At 46.5% G+C, this 19,272-nt stretch overlaps 1 protein-coding gene across 1 annotated transcript in view; it reads right to left on the bottom strand.

Annotated features, from left to right (window-relative positions):
- PTPRT (protein tyrosine phosphatase receptor type T) overlaps nucleotides 1-19,272 on the bottom strand; it is a 1,082,400-nt gene that overhangs the window by 53,135 nt on the left and 1,009,993 nt on the right. The window contains exon 19 of the mRNA XM_027078280.1: nucleotides 7,571-7,647. Within this exon, the coding sequence (XP_026934081.1) occupies nucleotides 7,571-7,647 (77 nt within the window). The remainder of the gene's footprint in view (nucleotides 1-7,570; nucleotides 7,648-19,272) is intronic.

Below are 19,272 nucleotides of genomic sequence, written 5' to 3'. Positions count from 1 at the left end.
GATGTGGTACATATATACAATGGAATACTACTTGGCCATAAAAAGAATGAAATAATGCCATTTGCAGTGACATGGACGGACCTAGAGATTATCATACTGAGTGAAGTAAGTCAGAAAGAGAGAGACAAATACCATATGATATCACTTACATGTGGAATCTAAAATATGACACAAATGAACTTATTTATGAAACAGAAACAGACTCACAGACATAGAGGACAGACTTGTGGTTGCCAAGGGGGAGAGGGGGTGGGGAGGGATGGATTGGGAGTTTGGGATTACCAGATGCAAACTAGTATATATAGAAACAACAAGGTCCTAGTGTATAGCACAGGGAACTATATTCAATATCCTGTGATAAACTATAATGGAAAAGAATATGACAAAGAATGTATATATATAACTGAATCACTGTGCTGTTCAGCAGAAATTAACACAACATTGTAAACCAACTACGTTTCAACAAAATAAATTTAAAAAAATAAGAAAGGCAGCATAGCATGGTAGTTTTATGCATGGACTCTGAATTTAAACTGCCTGGGTGTGAATCCTGGCTCTGTCCCTTTTAGGCTGTGTGGTCTGGGGCAGGTTACTTAACCTCCTTGTGCTTCTATTAATTTTTGCTGTTAAATGGGGATAACAGCATTTATATTACAGCCTTGCTGTTAGGGTTGTGAGTTAATATATGACAGTTATTATGTATCAGGCACTAGTCTAGGATTTAACATATATGTCTTTGCTATTATTATTATTTTGTTGTGTATCTGGAAAGCATTCATTGAGTGCCTACCATGATTAAAAAGTCTGTTTTGGCCATCACGGAGATCCTGAGGTGGGAAGCCCTTCCCTCCCCTTTGCTTTCCTGTTCTGCCTATAAATGTAGTAACTGAGCCCTTCTCTGAGCCGTGAGGGGTAGGAAGGAAGATGAGAGGCACAAAGAGCTCTCTGTTCCTTTGAGTTAAGATGGACAGTGATTCCCAGGCTCACAGGAAGAATTAGACTATGGGAGTCTTCTTGAGTAGGCTTGAGAATAGAAAATAGTACCCTACAGTGTGGAAAGATGCCGTTTCTCAAGTCCATCCTCTTCTGTCATCCCCACATCATTCCTTCTTATAGCCTTCATCCTCCCTGATCTGGGCCAAGACAATAGCCTCATGCTGGCCTCCCTGCCTCCAGTCCAGTCCCAGAGTCCATCTGCTTCCTGCCAGAATGAACTCCCCAGCGTACATCTGATTATGTTGTTTCCCCGCTTAAAAGCCTGCAGTGGCTCCCCGTTGCCTGTACAATGATGTCCAAATGCCTTAGCTTGGGACTAATCCCCTGTCTCCATCCTCATCTCCAGCCTCATTTCCAGTTGTCCCTCTCCAGGCCCTTCCCATGTACCCTTTGCCCCAGCTTCCCACACTGCACTTCAAATGAGCCCTCCTTCCTCCTAAGCCCTGCAGGGATTGGTAGATGCCCAGTTAACACCTTTACAATGTATGTTGCAACAAGTTTTTTTTTTTTTTTTTTAAATATTTTCTCCTTCTGGGCCATGGGACAGGCCACCCAGAGCTGGGTATAGTTTTCAGCAGAGACTGGTCGGTGGCATACATGCATGAATATGTCTCTGAGGTGAGGTTGGGGCATTCCCTTAAGGCCTTAATTGGCAGACAAAAGGCAAAAGACAAAATGCATGGGATTTGGAAGATTCTAACACACTTCAAAGTCAATGGGATGAAATTCTGAGCAAGAAGTTCACATTTCAACTGTGGGAGTCAGACGACTTGGTTTCACTATTTTGTTCATTCGTTTGCTCACTCAGTCCTTCAATATTCAATTGACAGGTATTAACTGAGCATCTACTACTCTGTACAAGGCACTGGAAGTACAAAAGTGGACCTGATGGATGTGGGCTCAGATTCTGAGCAGCTTGTAGACATCAACAAACTGGGATAAGGGCCACCAAGAGCAAGATGTGCCAGGAGGCCAGAGAAGTGTTCTCTGAGGTCATGGCAGTTGAACTGGCCCCTTAAGCCTAGTTTGGGCGTCTCAACATCCCTGTTATTCCCATTTCATCCCTTCAGCAATATTCTCAGTTTTCCTACCACCCTCCCCACGGCTCACTGGCTGTCTTGCTCTTCTTCAGAAGCAGCCATCATGTTTCCACCTATAAGCCTTAGCACCGGCCCCTACCCACGCCTGCTGTGCCTGTCCCCACATAACCGAGTGGTTTGCTCTCCCCTTCCATCCAGGCTTCTGCTGGGATGGCAGTCACCTCCACAGTCAGCCCTTACCTGCCCACCCTGACGTCCTTGGTTCTTTTTGCTTTCTCTGGTTTACTTCTCTTCAGGGCACTCACCACCAAAGTCTGTTTATTTACATGCTTATCATCTGTTTTCCCAGTCGAATGAGCGCTCCAGCAGGGCAGGGCTGTAATGGGCTTGCTCATGGCTGTGTCCCCAGCATGGAGAAGTCTGCCTGGGCAGTCAGCCCCGATAAATGCATAGAGAATGAACGCATGCATGCTGCGTTCCTGTCCACACGTGGCATCCAAGTCAAGAGACCCTCTCTGGCCTCCAGGAACCCACGCAGTCCCCAAGAGAAAGCATTCTAACCACCTGACTCTTCAGCAATGGAGACGAGAGGAAACGTACTGCTCACTTGGGGCTGCTCTGGGGATTTCCCAAGAGCTGGTACAGAAAACTTCCTAACCTTAAAAGAACTTTGAGTTCACTTAAGTCCCACCTACACAGCACGCACATGGACTGCAAACCGGTACTGGGCCTGCCTCCAGCTGCCTGTGAGCAATGGGAAAGAGGTTTGCATCCAACATGCATTTATCTCACTCTGCGCCCATGCATCTGTTACTTATTGGGGACCCAGAGACGATATTTATTTCCAGACTGGTAATTTATAACAGATTCAAGTGGCCAATACATTCTCGGGTGTGCAAACAAATGTGCCGGAGGTATGGTTCAGACAGGAGGAGAACCACGGCCTCTGGAGGCCTTACAGGGCTGGCCCCATCTAGCTCATTATCCAAATGGAGTTGTTTTAATGACTCGTCAAGATCCAATTGTGGATAAATGATTCTAGCATGGGCAGTTAGCCCTCTGGAGTACAGGGAGGATTTTGGCTGGGTGGAAACCAGGGCCAAGGGGTGAGCCCTAGACAGCTACCTAGGGTGTGTCTGCCAGGAATCCCCACAGAGACCCTGGGAATTTTGACTTTGCTGGAGTGTACAGGGGGTCACAACTGATGTGATCCCCCTCCCCTCCACCCTGTACTGCTCACGCTGTGCTAAAAGGAGCTCATGCTTAGTGTCTTCTCTGTCCCTCCATTGACTCTCTATTCCCTTCCCTGCTCTGCTCGTGCCCTGGGAGGTTGACCTGTATGGAGGACACCACGGTCTTCCATACCCTCCAGCTGCTAGCTGGGTTTGGTCAATGCGGAGCAGAAGCAGGAGTTCAGAGGCCATTGGGAGGTTGGGGTGTAGGTTCTTTTGGGTCTCTCCCTATCAGGTCACCATGGCTTGGCCTTGACTTTCCATCAAAGGCTACAGCTCCAATCAGGCAGCCCCCTGCTTACAGCTACTCTCCCTGCTCTCAGGAGCTTGAGAGCTTCCTGTTGGTTCTAGCCTGGGGATACTGAACTCCTGCCACTTTGCCTCCCCCTTTAGTTTCCTTTAATCCTGTTCCTACCGTTATTAAATTCCCTTTGAGTGACCCTCTGTCTCCCAGTGGGACCCTGACAGATAGACACTTCACATCAGTTGTCACATTCTTTCGGGTTGGCATCATCCCATTTTACAGACATCAGAACGGGTAAATAATCTGCCTAAGACCATAAGGCTAGTGAGCAGAAAGGCCTGGATTCACTGTGGCCTCTGTAAGGACTGAATTCATGTCACGACTTTGGTCTCGTGAGCCCTTGACTCTAACCACAGCACAGAGTCCAGTATCACTTATTAAGACAGCATCTAGCAGAGACTTTGGCCTGTCTGCACAATCTACTTCCTAGAGAGAGGGAGAAGGTGGGCAGAGAACTGGATTCTAGCTGTGTGACCTTGAGCAAGCCTCTTAACCTCCACCCCTGGCCTCTTATCCTTAAAGGCTCTCAGAATGCATTGTGATAAGAACCTGGTAGAAATGGGTGCTGTTATTAGTGCTGGTGTTGCAGAGATTCACTCGCATTTAAAGCAATTTCCTTTGTTGCCTATAAAATACCAAAGTGCATCTTGGCTCTGACCGCAGTCACATCCTCCCTCAACTTTGGATTGTCTATCCAGGAAAATGCCTTTTGCCGGAGGTTAGCACTCAGGCAATGAATGCCAGATATGGCAACTTGGGCCAGCAGACCCCTCGTGGGCATGGCTGTCAGGGCTGCCCCATCCACTCAGCCAGAGTCAAAGTCGAGGAGAAATGGAAGGAACCAACTCAGTTTGGTTCCGCATGCGCTGCTCGAGTCCCCACTGTGTGCTGCGTGAAAGTGGTGTCTTTCGAGTGGGTGAGGAGGGACAGGACCAACAGCCCTGGCCTGGGAGTCATTCGGGTCTGGTTTCTAGCCTGCTTCTGCCAGGGAGCAGATGCCCACACTCAAGCTGTGCAATCTCTTTAAACCTCAGCTTCCCTCTCTGGAAAATGGGGGTGGTCACCTATCCTAGAGGGCTAGTGGGAGGTCTCAATAAACAGATTCATTTAAAACCACCCCTCACAGGGCCCAAGAGCGACTCATTTAGAGCCCTGGGCTGTTGTCATTGCATTACCGTCGTTATTAAAGCCAGCAGGGCATGGTTGGGGAGGCACCGCCAATGCAGACTCCTGCTGTCCCCTCCCTCACATCCTGGAGAAGTTTCATAACCTTGAGAGCCCCAGTTCACTCATCTGGAAATGGGCAGTAATGGCATTTACTTTGTGAGTTGTGATACTAGTTAAGGCAATGTTGGTACACTAGAGGTGATCAATAATTCTTAAGCCACCATCGGTCCTTCTTGCCTGACTACCATCGGCTGACTCTCACTCATTGGCTAAAGCAGCACTGTGTCACCTCCTCCAGGAAGGCTTCACTGACCACGCCACTCCCACCTTGAGGCTTTGATTTTCCTTTACGTTCCCATGGCCCCTGCTCTTCGAGGGTCTCTTTTCTTATCTGACTCCCTCACCAGACTTGAGTCCCTTTTAAGGTCTGTGTTTCTGGCACACAGTGGAGGATCTGCTGTGTGTGAGAAATGAATACTAGATGCATGAGGGAAAGGCTGAAGGCATGATGGGTGAATGCTGAGTGCTTTCTCCAAGTTGGAGACAGGCTGCTCAGAACTGGCCATCTCCTTGTGAATTTTCTTGTTAACCAGAGTCCAGGCGGAGAACCATTCCAGGTGTTTCAAACAGAGGGAATTCAGTACAGGGAGCTGGTTATACAGGTGATGGAGGAGCTAAGTTGAAAAACGGAACAGTGAGGCCACCCAGAGATCAGCAATGGCAAGAGGATGTGGTCACCCCTAGAACCAGCAGATAACGGGAGACAGAGAAGTCGCCAGAGCCCAGGAGCTGGGGCCACCTTGTCGAGGCTGGATCACTCTGGTGGCCCTGCTTGATGCAGCCGCTGCTGGAGCTGCCACCCCAGGGGACAAGAGAGGCAGATAAATACGATGGCGTCTCCCTTCCCATCACCTGCCAATCTCCCATCGCACCTTCCTTAAAGGGTCAGCTCGCTCTCCTCCCTGCACACACACACACACACACACACACACACACAGATGTACATGCACACACGCACATACACACACCATACACACACACAAACACACGCACACACAGACACGTGCACACACACACGCACACACAGACGCACATGCACACACGCACACACACCACACACACGCACATGCACACAAACACGCACACACACATACACACGCACACACACGAACATACGCACACACAAACATGCACACGCACACAAAAGCACGCAACGCACACACATGCACATATGCACGTGCACACACATGCACAGATGTACATGCACACACGCACATACACACACCATACACACACACAAACACACGCACACACAGACACGTGCACACACACACGCACACACAGACGCACATGCACACACGCACACACACCACACACACGCACATGCACACAAACACGCACACACACATACACACGCACACACACGAACATACGCACACACAAACATGCACACGCACACAAAAGCACGCAACGCACACACATGCACATATGCACGTGCACACACATGCACATATGCACATGCACACAATGCACACACAAACATGCGCACAGACACACACGCATACCAGCAACACAAAGCAGAACAGGGAAGGGCAAGGAATAGATCTGAGGGCAAACAGGCAAATGCCTAACACAAGGCTCAATACACAATGGGGAATTCTAAAGCATGCCACAGTGCCTTATAGCTTGTCTATAAAAACACTTGGGAGTCAGAGGCACCAGGGTGGATCTCTGAGCCTTTCGTCAAGGTTCTTGGACCCCTAGCTGAGGTCCTCAGAAGCCTGGCCTGCATCGGTCATTCTGGGATGTCTCTCTGGTCCCAGTGACCATGCTTCCCTTTTACAAACTCTCTTACTTCCGTGTATGCCCATCTTGGCTCCTGTTGTATTTAGTTCCTTCCTCCATATTCTCTGGAACACTGAAGCAGCCCCCTTTCCTAATTGGGGGTCTTATTCCCAGACCCTCTTCCCTCTCATCGATCTTACCCTGGGTAACAGATAAATCATCCCAAAGCTCAGCTCTGAACCGGTCACCTCCTTGATCAAAAACTTTCCAGAGCTTTCTCTTGCCTACAAAATAAAGTCTGACTTCCAACGTTTGATCACAAAGCATCAGTGATCTAGCTCCAACCTTATTTTCCACTATTCCCATTATAGAGTCTCTGCTCCCCTCGAACTGAGCTGCTACTTACCCTCTGCTACATCTCAGCTTGTGCTTTTCTTTGGCAGAGGCCCATCTTCCCCCTCTTTGATTTTAAATTCTACCTGTGCTTGATGTTTCAGTTCACATCACACTTCGCATTCCTGATAGAAGAGTGACTTTTTCCCTCCCACCTCTGAATCCCTGTAGCATTTTATCTGAACTCATGACACTCACCACTTTCTAGTTTGCCCTGGAATCACTGATGTGCACAGCTTATCTTCCTGCTAAGGTTTTAGAGGGTAGAGACCATGGCATTTTTAGCTTTATGGTTCCTATAGCATCCAACATACAGTAGGTATTCTGAAATTTTTGTTGCATAAATGGCTGTACCTTCAAATAAATGAATGAATGGGTAAACGGACATACATACAGAAGAATGAATGGGTGAATGAACAAGACTGGCGATCCTGGGTTCCCACAGAGCAGGCGACTCCAGCCAGCCTGAAAGTGGATGCAGCTTTAGATGGCTAATCAGCTCGGGTTACACTAGTTACAGGAGGAGCCAGACCCTCTGGACCTGTTCTAGGAGGGCCACTGTCTGGGGGAGCGGCTGGGGACACAGCCACAGATCTTGAGCCCACTGTAGCCAACCCCAGAACCCAGCTGCCCAGCCCCATGGAGAGCCTCACATCAATGTAGTTGGCGTTGATGTAGTCGGAGTGTGGGTCTCCATCCAGCACCAGCAGCCTCACTCGAGAATGGTCATCTGCAGAGAGAGAGCAGAAAACAAGGGGATGGGTGATGAGAAGGCTTCGGGTGAGCTCTGCCCTGCTTCAGAGCCACCGTTTACTAATCATCATGTACCAGGCACCATGCTACTGACAGACACGCTCTCATTTAACCCCTAGCATCACCCTCAGTTATTATCCCCATTTACGGATGAGGAAATTGAGGCTTAGGGAGATTACTGTGCCTTAAAAAGGGCCTGTATATGCTTCTTCTCTTTTTTTTCACCTGCCCTTCTGATTCTGGTTTTGTCATTACCTACAGGGGAGAGTGACCTGCTTCTTTAAATCTTAGTGATTTTGTCATTAAAATGGGGACGGAGATGCCTTCTCCAGAGGACAACACAGGAAAGACCATATGAAAACACTCAGGAAGCGAGAACTGTTAGATCCAAATTAATATGCCCCATTTTCATGCTTGCTTAAAACTGGCACATTTACCTATTTTCCACAAATGCACAAATGCTTGCCTTTTGCCTCTTGGAATATTGCTGCAAATAGACCGTCGGCCACATATTGTTATCAATATTATCATTCAAGTGAAGCCGACTAAATCATTAGATTAAAAGAGGTCATCAATAACTAAAAAGTGTTACAGAGAATACCATTTCAAAAACGATCTAGGCACAAACAAGATTTGCAGGCTATAGTCAATGGCACGCTTACTTCAAATAACACCAAATTAAAATGATTAAAAGAAAAACCCATTACAGCAGAAGAATCAGGCTAATCCTTTACAGTCAATCAAAGTGAGCTCCGATATGCTAGAGGACACGCAAACAGAACACCTGGGCTGGGTCTGGTGGGGGGAGGGACTCAGCTTTCTGTCCCCATCACTATGCACGTATCACCGCGTGTTGCTGCATCCACTGGCCGGGCCACCTTACTCTAGGTCAGGGCTAGGGCTCCCCATAAGTGGACTGGAGAACTCTGGGCACCCCCAAGGGTTTCTGGGGATCAAGGAAGTCGGGTCACCAAATCCCATTAGCTTTTTCCAGAACTTGGCAGTTTACAAGGCCACCTGTTACTACTAACTGGAACCCCCATGAACAGGGACATTAGGTGTTTGCTCCTTGTTCCAGCCTCCGCATGCACCTGTGACAGGTACTCAGTAAGTACTTGGTGAGTATATGAATGGATTATCTCATTGGACTCTCACAGGGACCCTGGGAGAGAAGTAAGAGGGATGCTGTTAACCTTTGTTACAAATGAGGAAACTGAGGCTCCCAAGGATTGACTGGCCACACGGCCAGTGGATGGTGGAGCTTGGAAGAGTGGGGTTCTCTTAACTCTGAGCTCAGACGCTCCTGATTCCCCAGAGGGGTCTAAGCAGGATAGTAGAAAGTACTTCGAGGGTACACAGCAGAGGGAATTAATGACAGAGGAGTGGTTACCTGGGTGATGGAAGGCTTGAGAGGCTAGAGGGAGGAGGGAGAAGTAACTCAGAGATAAACATCAACAAGGAGACACTGCCTCCCCAGGGTCGGTGGGACAGAGGGAGGAAGCCAGGGCACCAGAGCCCAGGGGTGGGGGCCACCTGTGGAAGCTGGAGCTGCAGTGGGCCTCTCTGGTGGGAGCTGGAGAAAAGGAGGAGACTCCCTCACTGTTCAAGAAGATGCCTCTGATTGGGACAGAGAGGGAGAAATACCCCGGCTTCTTCCTTTCTCCCACCTTCCAATCTCCCACCAGTCCACGTCATTGGCCAAGCAGCAGCCAGCCGACAAGAGAGGCTGAGAAATGCAACCTGCAAGGGTCAGATCCCTACGATGGGAAGTTGAGCGGGAGAAGGCAAGGAATGGGACCAAGCATGGACAAGCAGGCCGGGGCTGGACAGGACACTGCCCCACCTCCATTCATTCATTCACTAATTAATCAATTCAAAAAGAGTTAAGTGAGCATCTGCCATGCGGCAGGCACCGTGCTAGATACTGAGCTACACTGGATGCCATGTTTCTCACTCATTGTGGGGAAGAGATTCCGTGGAATCAACCAGAGGGAGTGGGGGGGAGGTCTAAGTGATCCCTTTTGGTGGGTGGCGGAGTGGGGTGTGAAGTGGGGAAGGAGTTTGAAGCTAGTCTTTATGGAGTTGATGGTAGATGCCAGAGGCTTCACATACATTATCTCACTCAATCATTTATTCCTCCAAATCGCTCCACAGATTATTATACTAATGATGTAGTATTTTTATTCTTCCCATTTCACAGATGAAGAAACTGGGGCTCAGAGAGATTAAGCAAGTTTCCAACATTACACAGCCTACAAGTGGCTGGGATTCTATCTTAGGACTGTCTGACCCTGAATCCCTGCTCTGTTCACACGATGTGCTGTCCCTGGACTTCTAGCATCTCGCAGGTACTGCAGTCTGTGCAAGCGTCTGGTCCCCAGCTCCTGCAGTGGGACATCCTGGGGCACATCCACCCAGCAGGGGTTCAGACAAGACCCAGAAGCTGACTCTGAGCTCAGACTGTTAAGCCTTGTTACCAGCGGTTACCAAAACTGTAAGGCTCAAAAAAGTGAAAAATGTGTAATGTGTTTTCACTCATTGGTCTCACTAATGACTCATCGATTCAAAAAATCTCCTTTATTTATTGAATTATGTCTGCCCTTGAAGTCTAAAGCACTGGAAACAGATATTCTGGTGTAAAACGTTGAAAGGAAATTTTCATTAATATAAAACGAAATTGAAAGTCTGAAAGCAAATATGATTAACAAGAAAAAGAAAAGAAACAAACTTATTTCTTTCAGTTAAATATTCTTAAAGATGAGAGGTGCCTCTAACCACTAGATGATGGCGTTTGTCAATATCACCTTTATTCATTTATTAAGAACAAATTCACTGAGCACCTACTACACACAGGCTTGTTGAAGGGACTTGGAAAGTATTTTCCAAGTGCTCAGGGAGTTTGTCAATGTAGTGGGGGAGACAGACTGTACAGAGAAGTGAAATTTCAAGGTCTAGAAAGTGGGGACTAGAGGGCATTGCGAAGTGATATGTGAATGAGGAATTGAAAGTAAGGCTTGACCAACAGACAATGAGGAAGGGTCTTTCCGTCAGAGAGAACAGCAAGAGAGCAGAGGTCCTGGAAAAGCAAGCATACTGGCGACCTGCAAACAGTTTCTTGTCTTGTGAACACGGAGTGGGAGGCAATTAGCAGTGGGAGAAGAGGCAGAGGAGGTAGGTGGGGGTTAGATTGAAGAGGGCTTTCTACGCCCTATTCAGGTCCTTAGATGCAAGTCACCATGCCGGGCTCTGCAGAGCATCCACATAGAGACTATCTTCTGAGACTGTGAAAGAGTACTTTAGTACAAAGTGATCAAGATTTATTCCCACATGGGCTAACCTGTGGCAAGTAGGACAGCAGACGTGGTGATGGGAGGTCTGAAGCTCTGGGTCAGATCTGGGTTCAGATCTTAGCTCCATCACTTAGCAAGTCAGTTGATCTCTCTAAGCCTTGGTTTTCTTAGGAAAATGCTATATGGCTCAATACTATATAGCTCACAGAATGTTGGGAGGATTAAATGAGAAAATGCAGGCATGAAAAGTGTGAGGACGTTAAGAGAATGAAAAGATGAGCCACAGATTGGGAGAAAACGTTTGAAAAAGACTATCTGATAAAGGAGTTGGAGCCACAGTATACAAAGATCTCTTAAAACTCAACAATAAGTAAACAACCCAATTAAAGAATGGGCAAATGATCTGAACGGACACCTCACGAAAAAAGATATATGGATGGCAAATAGGCATATGAAAAGGTGTTCAGTATCATATGTCATTAGGAACTGCAAATTAAAACAACAAAAAGATACCTCTACTCATCTACTAGAATGGCCAAAATCCAGAACCCTGACAACACCAAATGCTGGTGAGGATGCAGAGCAACAGGAATTCTCACTTATTGCTGATGGGAAAGCAAAATGGTAGAGCCACTTTGGAAGACAGTTTGGAAATTTCTTCCAAAACTAAACACACTCTTATCATATGATCCAGCAATTACTGTCTGGTATTTACCCAGATGAGCTGAAACTTACATCCACACAAAAACCTGCACATGAATGTTTATAGCAGGTTTACTCATAATTGCCAAAACTTAAGAAAGACCAAGATGTCCTTCAATAGGTGAATGGACAAACAAGTCATGGTACATCCATGTCTTTGGTAATATACAGAAATGAGTTCCCAAACCAGGAAAGGACATGGAGGAAACACAAAGGCATACTGCTAAGTGAAAAAACCCAGCCTGAAAGGCTTCATAGTGTATGATTCCAACTCTATGACATTTTGGAGAAGGCAAAACTATGGAGGCAGTAAGAAGATCCGTGATTGCCAGGGACTTGCGGGGAGGGATGACTACGTAGAGCACAGGGAACTTTTAGGTGAAACTTCTGTATAATAAATACTGTAATTGCGGATATGTGTCACTGTACATTTTTTAAATCCTACAGAACTGCACAACACAGAGTGGACTCGAAGGTAAACTATGGACTTTAGCTAGTAATAATGGATAGCAAAGCACAGGGAGATCAGCTCGGTGCTTTGTGACCAGCTAGAAGGGTGGGATAGGGAGGGTGGGAGGAAGGGAGATGCAAGAGGGAAGAGATATGGGGATATATGTATATGTACAGCTGATTCACTTTGTTATAAAGCAGAAAGTAACACACCATTGTAAAGCAATTATACTACAATAAAAATGTTGAGGAAAAAAAACTAAACACTAAAAAAAAAAAAAAAGAAGATGTGGTGTATATATATGTGATGGAATATTACTCAACCATAAAAAAGAATGAAATTTTGCCATCTGCAACAACATAGATGGACTTGGAAGGTATTATGCTAAGTGAAATAAGTCAGACAGAGAAAGACAAATACTGTATGATATCACTTATATGTGGAATCTAAAAAATACAACAAACTAGTGATTATAACAAAAAGGAAGCAGACTCACAGATACAGAGAACAAACTAGTGGTTATCAGTGGGGAAAGGGAAAGGGGAGAGTCATTATAGGGGTAAGGGATTAAGCGGTACAAACTGTCATGTATAAAATAAGCTACAAGGATATAATGTACAACACAGGGAAAATAACCAATATTTTATAATAACCATAAATGGAGTATAACCTTTAAAAACTGTGAATCATTATATTGTACACTTGTAACATATAATATTGTACATCAACTAAACTTCAATAAAAAAATGAGATACTATCTTATAAAAAAAAGGATCAATATTGGTTCACCAATTGTAACGAACGTATCACACTGATGCCACATGTTAATAACAGGGGAAACTGAAGGGGGATGGGAGGTAGGAGTAAACAGGAACTCTCTGGACATTCCGCTCAATTTTTCTGAAACTAAAACTGCTCTTAAAAAAAGTGTGAGCACAGTGCCTGGTATGCAGCAGGTGCTTAATAAATGGTGATTCTGGGCTGGATGTGAGGCAGGCAGTGAGCTGATGGCGGAGACGGTTAGAAACTTCGTGCTTCCCATTTGCCCTTCTGTACAAAATGTAAACCCATCTTTCTACAGAGGCAAAGAGTTACTGTGTATATTCATGAAAGGGCAGAATTCAGCTACAGGTCCACCAGAAAGGCATTGCAAGGAGTAGGACTGCCTTCATGGTTTATTTATTCCTTCTGGGAGACGCTAATATTATTCTGTGTCCCCTTCTCCTTCTAACATTATATAATTAGAAGGATAAAAAAAAACGTGTTTATCCACATGCACATGGAGAAAGATGGGGCAGTGGGCGATGTAAAGGAGTTTATACAAAGTAATTTACAAGCAGCCCAAAAAGTTCATTATGCTCTATCTACATTTTGCAAGCTTGAGAAACAGCTAATCTGGTATTCCTTGTTTGATATTCAAGACGAGTGAAGAAGTCACATAGAGGAGAAATAAACTCCTCAACGGTGAGGTAAGAGGAGGTGCAGGAGCCCGGCTTCACCCGGCTCTCAGCTGAGGTAGGAGGTGGGCCAGCACTGGCTTGCACGGAGGAGGAGAGAACCAGTGGCCACTGGTAGAGAGAAGGCATAACTGCAAAGACCCAAAGAGCTCCCTGGAACGCAACTCAAGGGGAACAGAAACATTGCCCCTCTAGAATCAATCTGTTCCTTGTAGTTTTCGAACAAAGCCCAGTGGTAGGTTGTAAAAGTTTAACAAAGAGCTCTCTGGAGGAAGAAATGGCCCTGATGGGTAACATCTGATTTCTGTGATATAAATACTCCCACCATGACTGATTTCAAGCTACCAACGTGGTATCAACTGGCTCACAAAATTCCTGAAAAATTTAACCATCATCTCCTGCAAGCTGGTATGAATCAGTTGCAAGACATCACTGACAGAGAACAAAGCCTGACCAGACCCCACAATGCCTTGCATGATCTGGTTTGGGACCTATTTCCCAAGTCCAGCCTCATGCCCCCCTCCCCACATATGACTGAAAACCGTGCCCTTCTTTCTGTTGCTCAAATGCATCATGTCTGCTCTGACCACAGGGCCTTTGCACATGAAAGGAACGCCCTCAACCCCATAAGGCTGGCAACATCTCATTCTTCAGCTCAATCTTCTTCCCTCAGGAAGCCTTCTATGATCTCTCCACCCCAGGCTCTAATAGCTCCCTGTACTTGTCTTCAGAGCTCTTAGAGCAGTTTTATTTCTGCGACGATCTGACTAACCCATGGCTCTCCTTCGCGCCCTATTTAAGAACGGGCATCCTATTTACTGAACTCCTCTATAGTGTATGGCACATAGTAAGTGCTCAATAATTATCTGTTCAATATATGAATTCATATTTGTGTCTGAAAGGCTGAGAACCAGAAAGGAGCCAGTCCCTTGCTTTCAGCCATACAATTGATTTTAGGTAACCTGGCTTGGGACCCAGGCTCTTTCCTCTACACAAGGCTGGCATAGTGTGCCTGGATCCTGTGCTCAAATTCTTCCTCGCCTCATAGCTGACCCCTCACCCCACCTGCAGACCCAAGACTGGCAGCCAATCATTGCCTTCGGCACGAGAGAGGGAGGGCTTGGGAAGGCTCTGAAAGCAGACCTGAGGTCTGTCACTAACTCTATCACCCGGAGCAGATGATGTACCTTCCCGGGCCTCAGTTTACCCAATGACAACATCAAAATCCTCTCCACCTTTGCAGACTTGTTGCAAGGATGAAAAGCAGTTAGATATGAAGGCACCTGGCGTATTGTAAGAAATCAATACAAATGTGTAAACTCAGTTTCATTGTAATTCTAGACCAGTGGTTTTCAAAATATAGTTCCTTGGCCAACAGCATCAATGACATCTGGGAACTTGTTAGAAATGCAGATACTGGAGTCCTAGCCCAGACCCACTGAATCTGGAACTCTGGGGTGGAGCCCAGCAATCTGTATTTTAACAAGCCCTCCAGGAGATTCTGATGCACACTCAGGTTTCAATGTACAGACCATTTGATGTTCAGTTATTTAGCACAGGGGGTGCCTTGGCTATTCAATTTGTCTTGGGAAAGACCAAAAGTTTTTACTGGAATTAGGCCGTGAGACTAGAGACTCACCTGTGCTGGGTGTAAGGAACAGAAATTTATCTTTGTGGAGTGCATCAGATGCTCCAGGCACCATTCTAGAAGCCTGTGGATGCCATGCCATTTGATTCTCGTCATAACCCATTCTGTGGCTGAGAAAATCAAGGCTCCAAGCAGTTTAACAACTTAGAAGGTGTAAGGCTGACAGCTTCCTTGTAGAGTAGTGGGGTCCCTACCTCTCTGGGAACCCCAAGACTCACTGCCGCTACACCCCTCCGTGCCGGTTCTGACTCTGACACTGTGTTCCATCCACTGTGTGTCCCACCCCCCCATCCCTGGCCATGGGAGAGGATTCAGTGTCCTCCCATGCACAGGTCTAACTCTCAAAGCAAACCACAGTTCCTCGTCCCTCCTCCATCATCAGAGGTAACCCATTAAGTCAGTCTTCTCAAGTCACATCCACTTAGAGAATCACTTCAGAGAGGTGGGGCGGGGAAGACAATATCATTTGGATACAGGATGTGCTTTCCTCCTGTCTTCTGGGCACTGAGGAAGGTAAAGAAAAGGTGCAGTTTTTCAGAGAAAAGAGATCTGACTCATTACAATGAATTGTGGAGCTGAAAAATCATTTCCTAGAAGTACTGGAAATGTTAAGGTCATCATGTTGCACGACTGGAGAGTGAGGATGCAGGTAATCCTGCCGAGTCTGCCCAGGTACCCCACTGAAGCTAAAGGTCTCCTCATTCAATCTTGATTGAATTACCGTTACCAAGGTAGCAGGTGGCCTGGGGATGACAGAGAAACAGCCCGACATTCTGTGCGTCTCCTTGTGCTGCCAGTTCCCTGCTGACTGAGGATGGGCTGCTCCATTCTGCAGGGCCCCGTGAGGAGCTGCTCCAACAGATGAAAGTTTTGGGGCCATAGAGGGGACTTAAGCGTAGAGGCGCAGAGCACCGAGAGAAGTTTGGGGGACAGTGGCCCAGCTGATGAATTTGTGGATTCATCCTAAGCAGGATGTCCAGCCCACACCCCACTAAGGGGACTTTCTGAAGAAAGAGAGGAAGGTTTCTGATCCAGATTCCTTCTGAAGCAGAAACTGAGACAAGGACTGAAGTGCAAGGACTTGCTTTGGGAGATGATCCCGGGAAACACCGGAAGGGGAATGGGAAGTAAGAGGCAGAAAGGAAGGAAACCGGTGAGGGTTGTGTCATCAAGCTGGGGCTTACTTTCTTACTTTCTCCTGCTACTCCAGGAGAGAGTGTGAATACACAGCTCCAAGCTATTCCGCCTCAGCGGGGAGGGACCTGGGGAACTTACACCCGCACCCCCATCCGTCACAGATTGAGAGCTGCTCCTGGGGACATTTAATTTCTCAGCAGTCCCGGCAAGCAGCCAGAGAGGGCTCCAGTGACCGGAACAAGTCCTCTGACAAACAAGGCCACTGAAGGTTTCTGCACCAGGATCGCTCTGTAAGGCCCAGGCAGGAGCCACCCTCGGAGGCGGCCAAGGAGAAGGGGGAGCTGGGAACACTGAACAAGGCACCCAATTTGACATCCAGTAGGGTCTCCCCAGAAATCAGCAGAGAAACAGCTCTGAGAAGAAGTCCCTGAGCTTGATCTGAATCTGAGTTCCTCCCTGGAAGTGAAAACAGCCTCTCTGAAGAGTTCATCCTGATCTCCTGCTCTGAGGTCAGAGTCCTCAGCGCACGCTCCCCCAAGAGCACAGATATGTCTAGATGCAGAGGGACTCCTTGGTAGGGAGCTCGTGGCATCCGGGCAGCAAGAGCCTGGAGCTCTGGTCCTGGTTGTCCTACAGACTCTGCGTGACCCTGGGCAGGGCTCTACATCTCTGGACCATTGCTCCTTGCCCGTGAACTCAAAGAGACTAGACTTAGTGTCATCTAGGTTTAAAAGGCTATACAACCAGGTTCAGAGTCAATATTTATTCATCTTAATTTGCACTCTTTGCACTGAAAGGTGTGAACCTGAGTGTCAGAGAGATGAAGTGACCTTGTTGAAGGTCATGCATGAGGTAAAGGGCAGAACTGAGACTAGCACCTGGGTCTGCTGGACCCCATGCCCAGTTCTCCAATGCACCTGAGCCCAGTGGCTTGTCTTAAATTAGGGGGTTAGAAGTCTCAGAAAATGAAAATGTCCTGGGTCTCTTGTTTGCCCTTCAGCCTTCCGCACCTGCCTCTCTAAACTGGAAGCTGATCCCTGTGGATAAGATCAGAGGTTTGTACGCTCAACTTTGCTAATCATCAGGGAAATGCCAATCAAAACCACAGCGTAATATCACCTCATACCTGTAAGAATGGCTATCATCAAAAAGACCACAAACAACAAATATTGGCAAGGATGTGGAGAAAAGGGAACCCTTGTACCCTGTTGGTGGGAATATAAATTGGTGCAGTCACTGTGGAAAAACCGTATGGAAGTTCCCCCAAAACCTAAAAATAGAACTACCAGATGATCCAGCAATTCCACTCCTGGGTATTTATCCAAAGAAAATGAAAACAGTAATTTGAAAAGATATACACACCCCAATGTTCATAGCAGCATTATTTACAATAGCCAAGATATGAAAGCAACCCAAGTGTCTGTCAAGAGATGAATGGATAAAGAAGATGTGGTATATATACACAAGGGAATATTATTCAGCTGTAAAAAAGAATGAAATTTTGCCATTTTCAATAGCATGGATGGACCTGGAGGGTATCATGTTTAGTGAAATAAGTCAGAGAGAGAAAGACAAATACTATATATTATTACTGAGGAATCTAAAAAATAAGACAAATGATTATAACAAAACAGAAACAGACTTGCATAGAGAACAAACTAGTGGTTACCAGTGGGGAGAGGGAAGGGGGAGGGACAAGATAGGGGTAGGGGATTAAGAGGTACAAACTACTATGTATAAAATAAATAAGATACAAGGACATACTGTACAGCACAGAGAATATAGCCAGTATTTTATAATAACTTTAAATGGAGTATAATCCAAAAAAATTATTGAATCACTATGCTGTACACCTGAAACTTATGTAACATTGTAAATCAACTTTTCTTTAATAAAAAGAAAAAGAAATAAAAGATGAGAGGTTCGCAAACCTGAGAGTGTATCAGTGTCACTGGTGGGCTGTTTACAACAGAGCTTGCTGGATGCCATCCCCAGAATGTCTGCTTTGACAGGTCTAGATGGGACCCCAAAATGAGCATTTCTAGCAAGTTCTCAGGTGTTGCTGCTCCAGGGACCACACTTTGAGAACCACTGGACTCTGTCTACAGATTCCCTTGTCCTCTGGCTCTGGCTGGGTTCAGCCACTGGAAAGCACTGGCAGAAGACTGGATTAAGTGGGGAGTGCTATCGAGGTACTTATTCCTTCAGCTCCCTTTTTTGGGGTCACCATGGGCTGGCTGCAAGGCCACTAAAGGTCACACCTCTGACCAGGTCCTCTTTCTCTGGGTCCTGGGAACCTCTTCTTACTGAATCTTCTGTGGCCTAGGCATGGCATTTAGCCCCAGGGTGCCACACTATTCCCTGTAGTCTCCCACAGCTAGCTCACATTTTCATTAAAGAAAAAAGTCACTTGATTAAATTATCCTCAAATCACACTATTTGAAGGTCCCATCTATTTCCTCCTGCTGGGACCCCAACAGATGTCAGAAGGGAAGCCTCATTTGATAAAATCTGCACCCCTGAGATCACTTCCTCTCCTCTGTGTAATTTCCTTCCAGTCAAGGAAGCACCCTCTGCAACTTCCACATGGGCAACGCTTGGTATTCTTGAAATTTCCCCTTGTCCACCATACATACCCCAGGGCTACTTAAGAGTAAAGAACTCTTTGTTCTGTTCTCCCCATTCATTTCCTTTCACTTCCTTTCTTTTCTACTCCCTGGAAACCCCACTGTCTCTCCTGCTAAATTCTAAACAGAATCCTTTGGAAGAAAGGGCTTATTTAGGCAAGGTTTCTCTTTCATTGTTTCATTGGCAGACTGTGCCCTCCCTCCTTCTCCTCCCCTTTCATCTTCTCTGTTCTCCTTGGCCTGGGCCTTTGTCCTCCACTCCAGCCTCCTAGTGCCCTGGGTTCCTTAAG

Source organism: Aethalodelphis obliquidens, unplaced genomic scaffold (genome assembly GCF_003676395.1).
Source record: "Aethalodelphis obliquidens isolate GAN/ISIS:26980383/991018 unplaced genomic scaffold, ASM367639v1 scaffold42, whole genome shotgun sequence".
In the NCBI taxonomy this organism is placed as follows: Eukaryota; Metazoa; Chordata; class Mammalia; order Artiodactyla; family Delphinidae; genus Aethalodelphis; species Aethalodelphis obliquidens.
The sequence above is the reverse complement of the archived record's forward strand: the minus strand, read 5'-3'. Positions and strand labels throughout refer to the sequence as shown.